This window comes from Vespula vulgaris, chromosome 20 (genome assembly GCF_905475345.1).
Source record: "Vespula vulgaris chromosome 20, iyVesVulg1.1, whole genome shotgun sequence".
In the NCBI taxonomy this organism is placed as follows: domain Eukaryota; kingdom Metazoa; phylum Arthropoda; class Insecta; order Hymenoptera; family Vespidae; genus Vespula; species Vespula vulgaris.
Genome location: NC_066605.1, coordinates 3,475,038 through 3,485,629, shown reverse-complemented (window position 1 = coordinate 3,485,629; position 10,592 = coordinate 3,475,038). Strand labels below are relative to the sequence as shown.

Below are 10,592 nucleotides of genomic sequence, written 5' to 3'. Positions count from 1 at the left end.
CGTCTTTCGTGAGTAGGTCTATAAATGTAACGTATATCGTCTAATTGAAATCTACAATTTTTATTTTTGACAAGCATGTATGGACTGTTAATTTACTAATCGAACTTACAAATTTGTTTCACAATGTTATTTTTAGATAATCACTAAAATTGGAATAGATACTTAAATTATGAACGTCATTTTATTAATTTCTTATGGACTTCACTATAGTTTGCAATTTCTAACGATGTAAACGTCTAAAAATTCTTTAATTTGGACGTAAGTTCATATAGATTTGCTGGAATCAGTTTGCCACAAATCACATCGAAAGCCATACATCCGATGGAATATAGTAAATAAATCACCTTTTTGTTCCTTGTTATCTGGAAAGCTGTTATCACTACTTCGAAAAGATATTTCTTCCAATTAGTAACAACAAGATCGAGTTATTTGATGCTAAATATACATTGTAACACTACATTGAAGTTCTTTGTCCATTTCTTCATCTGATATTCAAGAATATACGTATATCTATATATTGTTTTTTAATCAATATAATGTACTGTATTATTTTCATCTTATTCTCCATCAATTTGACATGTAATTCACGTAAAGATAGAAGGAGCTCATGGAAGTGTTTATTATTCTCCATATTTTCTCTCCTCTTACATTTTATTATATAGGATCAGTGCATTCGATGACAAATGCGAAACTATGAATAATTAAAAGGAACAGCGGACATCCCATCGTTAGTACTGTGTACCTATAGTATGGACTTACGTCCTTGACCGCAAGTTCTTTTTTTAAATCAACGAATGTAAAATAGTTTAAGTTACTTTTATTTTTCTTTAAACTGTAAGAAAGAGAGAGCATCAAAGTTTTCCAGGCGTTAAGCTGGGACGTGATCTGTAAAAATTTGGAAAACAATATAGTTAATAATTTTACATTTTCTGTAATTATAGTGTGGACCAGAGAAGAAAAATAGCTCATATGAATGACATTTTCTGATTTCAATTATTCTCGGAAAATACAATGTTAATAGTTAGAGCTCCAGCAATATCGATATAATATCAAATTAACCCTCAAACTAATAAAGTTTAAGAATTGTTGATTTATGTCGACGCATGAATATAGCTAAATGAGATCTAATAAACATATTCCATTTCAATACAGATTCTATTGACTTACGGGAATTACTTATTAGACGACGTTCACATATATTTTTTAAAACGTGTTCTTTCCCATCATTTTATTTACAATGGTTATTATTTATAATGGCACATTATTTATAATGGTTTTGATTTTTTGTTTATCAAACTATTTCATTGAAAATGAGATTTTAAGAATTTCTTGTAACAGGTGACTGTCCCATGTACAGTAATATAAATGTGTAACATATATGTATACATATGTGTGTGTATGTGTGTTAAGAAAATGGATACAAATATAGATAAGCATACACGTTTCAGTGCTTATTTGTGGATGGGTGCACTCATGTATTAAAGATAATAATGAAGCAATAAAAGAGACAAATGGAGAGAACGTTTACTAATCGATCGATAATAAATGTATACCAGCAAATATAAAATTGTTTTTTCCGTGCTAATATGCACACGAACATCGCGTGACTTCCGATATTTGCAACAATCATAATAAACGATAATGATGATGATAATAATGCTTTCAATAGTTTAAAAATTTTATCTCGTATGATTTTCTATAGGCACATTCTATTTTATTCTACAGGTAAAAGGGTACTACATATTAAACGACATTCATATATATGTGTTGAAACATGTCGTAGTCGTAAATTATTTGGTTAAGTACTTATCTCGAATCTATCGATTGGAATTCCTATTAAATTATTTCAATCGAAATGAGATTTAAAAAATTTCTATTAACATTTCATTGTCCTATATATATATAGGACATATATATATATATATATATATATATATATATATATGAATATGCAAATGTGTATATGTGTAAAGAATAACGAATATAAGTGTGCATATTGATACATATCAATACGTATTTGTGTATGAGTGTATTCCTACATCACAGAAAATAAACAAACAAAAGAGGCAAATGAAAAAAAAACCTTTATTAATCGATTGATAATAAATCTATGCCAGCAAAGATAAAATCATTTTTTTCACACAAATAAGGACACGAACATCGCGTGACGTCCGATTTGCACGAGAATCATAATAAACGAAGTGACAATAATCCTTTCAATAATTTAAAAATTCAGTCTCGTATGGTCTTTTTCCGCTATCGGATAGAAATTTTCTCATTTTCTAGTAGTTGTTGATTCGTAAAGAAGCATTAAAATTACTTAATCGACAGATGAAAAAAATGGTGTTGGTTGTGCAATTGAAGATACTTCCTTTTCTTCTTTCTCTACCGAAGATCGCAAGTTCTTACGAATTTCATTCTATCGACGACGAACAAACTGCTTTCATCATAGATATTTGCAAATTATATAGACCGAAATCTGTAATATTTTTAAACGCCGAAACGATAAGAGGTAACGATGTTAACGTTTTCTCTTTGTAATTTCTACTATATTTGTTTTCCTTTCTCTTAGAAATGGAAATGACAACGATAATGTTAAAATGGAGGCATGCACTTTCTCGAGAAGGTATACCAACTGCGAATTTGAAATTTTCTGAACTGCACAAATCGTTGAAGTACTTAAAACAAATTGTACGACCATATTACGTAGCAGTGATCTCGAATCACAACGCGATTAATGAGTTCTCTTTAGCAACGAGTACTTTTGATATGTCTTCAGCTGTGTGGATAGTGGTATTCATTTACAAGGAACATTTTTTCGATTATTGTCACAATCCACCAGGTAATATATTTCATTTGACATTCAATTCAGAAATGTTGGTCCGTTGTGGTACGGAAAATATTATACGGGAATGGTATTCGATCGATACGAACCAAATCGAGATCAAGGATGTAGCAACTTGGAGCTTAGATAAAGGAATCACTAAAATAGTATCAGATTTTCTTTACGAAAGAAGATCTAATTTACAGGGTTTAATCATGAGAGCTGTTATAGTTAAGGTAAAATATTTTCTTAATAGACTATAGTCTGTTTTTCCTTTTCTTTAACAAAATTTGATTTTATTTTTTCTTTCTTTGTTTCATTTCTTCTTTAGGATTCACCATACATAATTAAAAATAAAAATGGCGAAATAGACGGTATGTTCGGTAAAATATTAAGAGAACTTTGTGATACTCTGAATTTTAGTTTCAACATTGTCTCAGAAGTAAAAGAATATGGAAGATGGAATCCAGATGAAAAGACATGGTCTGGAGGAATGGCAGAATTATATACTGGACGTGCTGACATTTGTATTTCAGATTTTATAATTAACAATGATAGATTGAATGCTGTTGATTACACGATTCCTCTTTTGACCTCGAAAAACATTCTCGTTATTCGACAACCAGAAAATTTAGCGATTCAATGGTCGTCTCACTTTTTAGTACGATTACTTGTTATCAAATTTTTTATTCCTCTCCTCTTCGTGCATTAATCTTTATAAATTAAAAAATTGTTATTTTTATAGACTTTTACTCTTTCTGTTTGGATTGCTGTGTTGGGAGTATTAATTGCTTCAGCCATCTTCCTAGTCTTACTCAAAATAAAAAGTGGATCCGATAACAAAATAGGATACTTACTGATCGATAATTTACTGGAAATTTGGGGTATATTTTGCCAGCAAGGACTTCCTAGTTTGTTTCAATGTTTCTTGATTTACGTTTCATATCTTTCTTTTAATAGATATATTTCCTCAAACTATTCTTTTGCTATAGATTTTCCTCATAAATCTTCCTTACGAATAGTATACTTTTCAATATTTCTTTCGATTATCGTATTTTGGGCCGCCTATTCAGCTGCTTTAATAAGCTTTTTGACGTCTGTAAATTACGTTTTACCATTTGATTCATTAGAAGGCTTCGTTGCAGACGGTACATATCAACTTGCTATTCCTCGCGGTACTGCTTATTATGATAGGTTTGCAGTAAGTATGATACATACATCATTGTATATATATATATATATATATATATGTATATATATGTATATATATGTATATATATGTATATATATGTATAAAAAAATAAGTATAAAGAAACGAAGGAATATATTTACTTATAGAATTCGAAACATCCATTTGCAAGAAAGATAATGAAGTTGATGCTAAAAGATGAAGAATTACCCATTTCAGAATATGAAGGATTTAAAAGAGTACGATAAAGTATTATGAAACAAATATTAAATACACTCCATTTATACTATGTGTCAAGTAATTGGATAACAAAATTCGTGGAATGAATTCCTCACATATGGAGAAGAAAAAACAGACTCTATAAATATGAGTACGGATATTTTAGTTTTGATTTATAAGATTTGAAACAGAATTTTGTAGTACTCTAATATTTACTTTCTGGAATTATGATGGACACTGTTGACATTTTTTTATATGAAATATTTAAAATGTCCACCTCCTGCTTGAATATGAATTTGACTTTATGGTTCTATTGATTTCCGAACAAAATACGTATGATTGCGAATATGGAATTGTTGAATATTAAGTACAACAAAAAATTGATCAGATTTCGTTGAATATTTGAACAAAATGTAACTTGTGTCTCAGATTTGATTCCAAAGGAAAGTAATGATGATTGGAGATCACTAACTGTAAGATTCTATTTTATAATCTAATAATTTAACAATTAACCATTTTTGGAACCGTGTTGGTAGAACCTATTTTTTTCTTCTCTATATATAATTCATTTTTGAAAATTTGCCGCGTAATTTCATTACGCTCTGTATATAATTTTAGTATTAATATCCATTATTGAATTACAGATTTGTAAAAATCGAAAGCTAGCACTCTACACGACTGACCAAGTAAACAATATAGAAAATTTAAAAATACCATGCAATGTTGTTGCTATAGAAATAGGATATATAAGCAATTTTGCTATGATTTTATCTAAATACAATCCATTCACCGACGTCATTAATTTCCAGTAAGAATACAACAATCTGATTTTATTTAATGTACGTTATAGCACTAGCTCGTTTCAGGTTGCAGAAATTTATCGACAATGGTATGATGAATCGGTTAAAGGATACGTCATTTCAAATGAAATCCAATCTTATGATCAAACATCAACCGGTTCCCCTAATCAGCGTTATCTCTCTTATTCTCTTCTTCTCAATTGGTATCTTTTCGAGTATTTGTATTCTAATCATAGAAAAGTGTATTTTCGTTCGTAAAGAAAAGAATATTTCCATGAAAGATCGCATCCTATCTATTAAGTCCTCAGTATTTTATGTAAAGAGGAAGAAAAGTATTAGAAATTTTGCAGTAAATTACGCAGATCGGAAATGTGCACGCATACGGTTTACATCTAACAACTATAATGTTCACTCTGATGGATTTTTATATCCTGACTATAATTTTCTAATATAATAGGAATACATTTATGTATATTTAAGGTTCTCATTACTTAATACATTTCGAAATTGAAGCAGAACTTTCTGATTATTTTTTATCATCTGTTATGTATGAATCGTTATTAAGCAGTATACATAATTGAATTTCTTTTACTCAAAATTTTCAATAAACTTAATTTTCTATTTAACAGAAGTCAATTTGATTGTACAAGCGTGTCAAATTTCCAATAGTAGCAATCTCAATAAATGAACTCGTAGCACACATACATATGTAGACGCAGATTTATTTCAGTATATATTATATATATATTATATATTTGTATATATTATATATGCATATTATACATTAACAATATATAATTATATATTAACTATATATAAACATTCTTAATCACTATAAATAATCTTTAACGATAAGTTCGCGATCGCGCTTGAGGATTAACTAGAATATATTGTTTACATATATTTATAAGAGGGTAGCTTGGAATGTAATAACCGAATCGAAATTATGAAGGTACAAATGCATCAATCTAAAGATTTGATTGTTTGTCACTTTAGTATATAATATATATTCAGCTACGTATCAATATAATTCCTTCTATTGTCTAAAGAATTATGGTCTCAGCAGTGAAATTTTTATATACTTTCCTCATACACTTCTGCAGTAATTTTATTTATCTATTATTGATGCACAATAGTCTATATCATCGATTTGTTCCCTTTTAATATTTGTTAGAATAAGTTTGAAAATTCTCAGAAAGTTACAGGTCCAAATATAATTGATTCAACATTTAAAGTTCAAATGAAATATTAAGCAGTGGTTACCACATTTAACGATAACCCTTATCAATTACTTTCAAGATATAACAATTCATCAATCTTTTTTTGATAATAAGAAGAAGACTGCAATACGAAGAGGTGAAGTAAGCAAAAACATTTCTATCGAAAAAGTAATATTACAAAACAGTAAACATGGCTATATTATGAAAAAGAATATCTTCGAATTGAACTAGAGGGAAATAAGTCAACAGTAAATTGTTCGATCAATGCACAGAAGATACTATGGCCGGTTAAAAGTATTCAAAGAAAATCCATGACGTACGATTTTTATGAATGCTACTAGGGAAATGATATTCCGTCATCATGGAATAATCCAATATCATTTGTTTCATATGGCAATGAAAATTATAAGCCTAAAAAATTGCGATTCTCTTATAATCTATCTCCAATAGATCCATTAAAAATTCTAATATTACATGATACTAAATTACATCAAAAGAGAACATCAACTGTTTTGTAAAATGTAATTTTATCTTCCTTAATTTAGATTGGTACTGAACCGAATGAAAGGAGACCTTTTCGTTAAGGTAACCTATGATGACCTTAACACTAAGAGCCAATGAAGTCGGTTTGACCCATTAATTTTAAAACTATATAAATTTAAGAATTTTAAAATTATATAAATTTAAGATTATATAAATTTTAATTATATAAATAAAAAAATTTTTTAATTATATAAATTTAAGAATAACTGATTAATGACAACGTATTTATCTGTATAATATATTTTAACAAACTTGTAAACGTACTAACTTTGCTGCAATAGAAAAAGATTAATCCATTCAGGAAATATCGAGAGTTCGTTTGTTTCAAACTGATAGAATTCCAGTATCACTATTGTCACCATGTACACATTTCAAAAAGCATTTGAAATAAATGGTATTTTTGGCTATCCTTATATATTTAGGCATCACATTCGATTATGTCGCTCTCAATTCAAAATTCATTTTTGTAGCTCATGCCTTCTTAGTTCAATGTTATACGTTAATCTTTTTTTGACTTTGTTCGTTATTTGATCATTCCATCCAATTAACTCAACCATGCCACGCTCGATTTTAATTGCGCGACGTCATTTTCGGGTAGATCCATAGAAATAACGTGTATGGGTTGATTTACCTATAAATTCAACACACAAAATAGTTTCACAATTTCTACCATAAAATTTATTGTAGTTGCATTTCTTAACGTAAAACTTTCTTAATTTAAACATAAGCTTATTAACGTCGGCTGAATTTCGTTTGTTACAAATTATATTAAAAGGTATGCATATGAAATATAGTAAATATGGTAAATAAATCATTTCTTTTTGCTCTGTTATCTCTGAAAGCTATTATTACTACTTTGAAAGGTTATAGCTATTCCTCTCAATACATAATAACAGAGTCAAACGATTCAATGCTAAATATGCCTTGCAACTCAATCTCTGGTATTATTTTCGTTACATTTATAATTTAAATTAATAATTTAAGTCGTGTGCATTTTTTGGTTCGTTTCTTTGTCGGATATTTAAGAATTATGGATATCTATGCAGTCTGATTTAAAACTTGTAATTTACTCTATTAGTTTCATCGTCGGTAATTAGTCATTTAGATCACATAAACAAAAAAAGAAGTTGTGGAAGTGTTCATTATTTTTCATATTTTCTCTTCTGTTCGTATCAATGCGTATTTGTGGATAGATGCACTCGTACATCAAAAATGATAATGAAGCAATAAAAGAGGTAAATAGAAAGAATGATTACTAATCGATGAATAATAAATGTACACCAAGAAAGATACAATCATTTTATCCGTGCAAATATGCATACAAACATCGCGTGACTTTTGATCTATAAAATAATCACAATATTGATGTGCTAATAATCCTTTCCATTGTTTTAAAAATTTACTCCCGTGTGGTATTCTTTCACTGTCGGATAAACAATTTTTCTATAATAGTTGTCGATTTGTTCAAATTAAAAAGAAGTGCTAAAATTATTTAATCGGCAGACAAAAAAAATGGCGTTGGTTGTGCAATTGAAGATACTTCCTCTTCTTCTTTTTCTACCGAAAATCACAAGTTCATACGAATTTCATTCTATCGGCAACGAACAAACTGCTTTCATCATGGATATTTATAAAATATACAGGCAGAAATCTGTAGTATCTTTATATGCCAAATCGATAAAAGATAAAAAAAACTTTCCATCTTGTTTCTTATATTTTTATTATATTTATTTTCATTTTCTCCCTTCTTATTTTCCTGCATCTTCCTTCCAGAAATGGAAATGACAACGTTAATGTTTAAATTAATATAATATATAAGGGCATTTTCTCGTGATGGGATTGCAAGTAAAAATGTATACTTTTCACAATTGTACGAATCATCGTACTACTTAGGACAAATTGTACGACCGTATTACATTGTACGAATCTCTAATTTCAACGTGATTAATGAATTCTCTTTAGCAACAAGTAGCTTCGACATGTCATCTGCTAAGTGATATTTATTAACAAGGAAAATAGTACTGATTATTGTCACAATCCGCCAGGTAATATATTTCATTTAAAATTCAACTACGAAATGATAGTCCGTTGTGGAACGGAAAATATTATACAAGAATGGTACTCGATCGATACGAATCAAATGGAGATCAGCTACTTGGAGTTTAGAGAGAGGAATCACTAAAATAGTTTCGGATTTCCATTATGAAAGAAGATATAATTCATAGGGTTTAATCATAAGAGCTATTAGAGTTAAGGTAAGATATATCTCACCTTTCTTTTATTTTAACAAAATTTGTCTATTTTTTCCTTTCCTTCTCCTTTTTTTTCTTCAAGATTTAGCATTCAAAAGTATAAACAAGGTTAGCGAATAAGATAGTATGTCCTATTTGCCACTTCAAAAATTTCATTTTTATTAGTTTCTTTCTTCTATTTCTTTTTCAGACCTCACTATTATCAAATATAAACAAGGATGGCGAATTAGACGGAATATTCGGTAGAATATTGAGAAAACTTTGTCAAACTGAATTTTAGTTTCATTGTTGTCTCAGTAGTAAAAGAATATGGAAAGTGTAATGCAGAAGAAAAGACTTGGTCTGGAGGAATTACGGAATTATATGCTGGACGTGCTGACATTTCTGTTTCAAATTTTATTATTAGTAATGACAAAAATAATGCCGTCGATTTCACGCATCCTGTTTTCAAGTACAAGAATATTCTCGTTATTCGAGAACCAACAAATTTAGCGATTCAATGGTCAACTCATCTTTTAGTACGATAATTTGCAGTCCAATTTTGTATTTTTATCTGTATCGTGCGTTAATCTTTATATATTTAAAAATTATTATTTTTATAGACATTTACTCATTCCGTTTGGACTGCTGTGTTTGGAATATTAATTGTTTCATCGATCTTCCTGGTTTTATGCAAAATAAAAAGTGGAATCAATCGAAAAATAGGATATTTATTGATCAATAATTGCTTGGAGATTTGGAGTATATTTTCCCGACTGGGACTTTCTGGTTGTCTCAATGTTTCTTGATGTGCGTTTCATTTTATTCTTCTAATAAATATATTTACTTGAAGTGTTCCTTTGTTGTAGATTTCTCTCATAAATCTTCCTTACGAATAGCATATTTTTCTATATCTCTTTTCGTTATCGTCTTTTGGCTATTTAGCTGCTTTGATAAGCTTTTTGACATCTGTAATCCATGTTTTACCATTTAATTCATTAGAGACTTTCGTTACAGACGGTACTTGTCAACTTCCGTCTTTCGTGGTACAATTTTTTATAATAAGTTCACAGTGAGTACAATACAACATTATTTTATGCTTATATATATATATATATATATATATATATATATATATATATATATATATAAAGATGCAGTAAAATATTTATAGAATTAAAGATCATATTTGAAAGTTCTATATCTCAAAAATTAAAAGTTTTCCGACCAACGTTGGTAGAACCTATATTTTTCTTCTCTACACAAGAGAAATCCATTTCCAAATATTTATCATGTAGTTTCATTGCATCGTATATTTAATTTTAGTATTAATATACATTATTAAGTTATAGGTTTGCGAGAATAAGAAACGCACTCTATATGAGTGACCAGTTCAGTTGTAGAAAATTTGAAAAGGTCATGCAACATGGTTCGTATTGAAATAAGATATGTAAAAAATTTATTGATTTTATCTAAACACAATCTATTTACTGACCTCATCAATTTTCAATAAAAATACAAAAATATAATAATATAAATTTTTATTTATCGTATGTTAAAACACTA

At 28.6% G+C, this 10,592-nt stretch overlaps 1 protein-coding gene across 2 annotated transcripts; it reads left to right on the top strand.

The window, feature by feature from the left end:
• Positions 1-2,040: 2,040 nt before the first annotated feature.
• Positions 2,041-10,581, top strand: LOC127071066 (glutamate receptor ionotropic, delta-2-like). 2 transcript variants are annotated; one of them, XM_051009910.1, is made up of 13 exons: positions 2,041-2,512; positions 2,573-3,060; positions 3,156-3,485; positions 3,570-3,735; positions 3,817-4,025; positions 4,163-4,252; positions 4,877-5,040; positions 5,099-7,570; positions 8,841-9,050; positions 9,238-9,565; positions 9,650-9,836; positions 10,044-10,098; positions 10,373-10,581. In XM_051009910.1, the coding sequence occupies exons 1-8, from the start codon at positions 2,332-2,334 to the stop codon at positions 5,484-5,486; spliced, it is 2,016 nt and encodes a 671-aa protein (XP_050865867.1). In that variant the 5' UTR covers positions 2,041-2,331; the 3' UTR covers positions 5,487-7,570; positions 8,841-9,050; positions 9,238-9,565; positions 9,650-9,836; positions 10,044-10,098; positions 10,373-10,581. The 2 variants fall into 2 exon arrangements, with proteins under 2 accessions (XP_050865867.1, XP_050865868.1); XM_051009911.1 differs by lacking the exons at positions 5,099-7,570; positions 8,841-9,050; positions 9,238-9,565; ... (1 more) ...; positions 10,044-10,098; positions 10,373-10,581 and having other exon boundaries at positions 2,042-2,512; positions 4,163-4,310; positions 4,877-5,019.
• Positions 10,582-10,592: the final 11 nt, after the last annotated feature.

Coding starts and splice junctions, on each gene's coding strand:
- LOC127071066 (XM_051009910.1), top strand. CDS start 2,332: ATGAAAAAAATGGTGTTGGTTGTGCAATTGAAGATACTTCCTTTTCTT. Junction 3,061..3,155: donor TGAGAGCTGTTATAGTTAAG/GTAAAATATTTT, acceptor TTTCTTCTTTAG/GATTCACCATACATAATTAA. Junction 4,026..4,162: donor CTTATTATGATAGGTTTGCA/GTAAGTATGATA, acceptor ATTTACTTATAG/AATTCGAAACATCCATTTGC.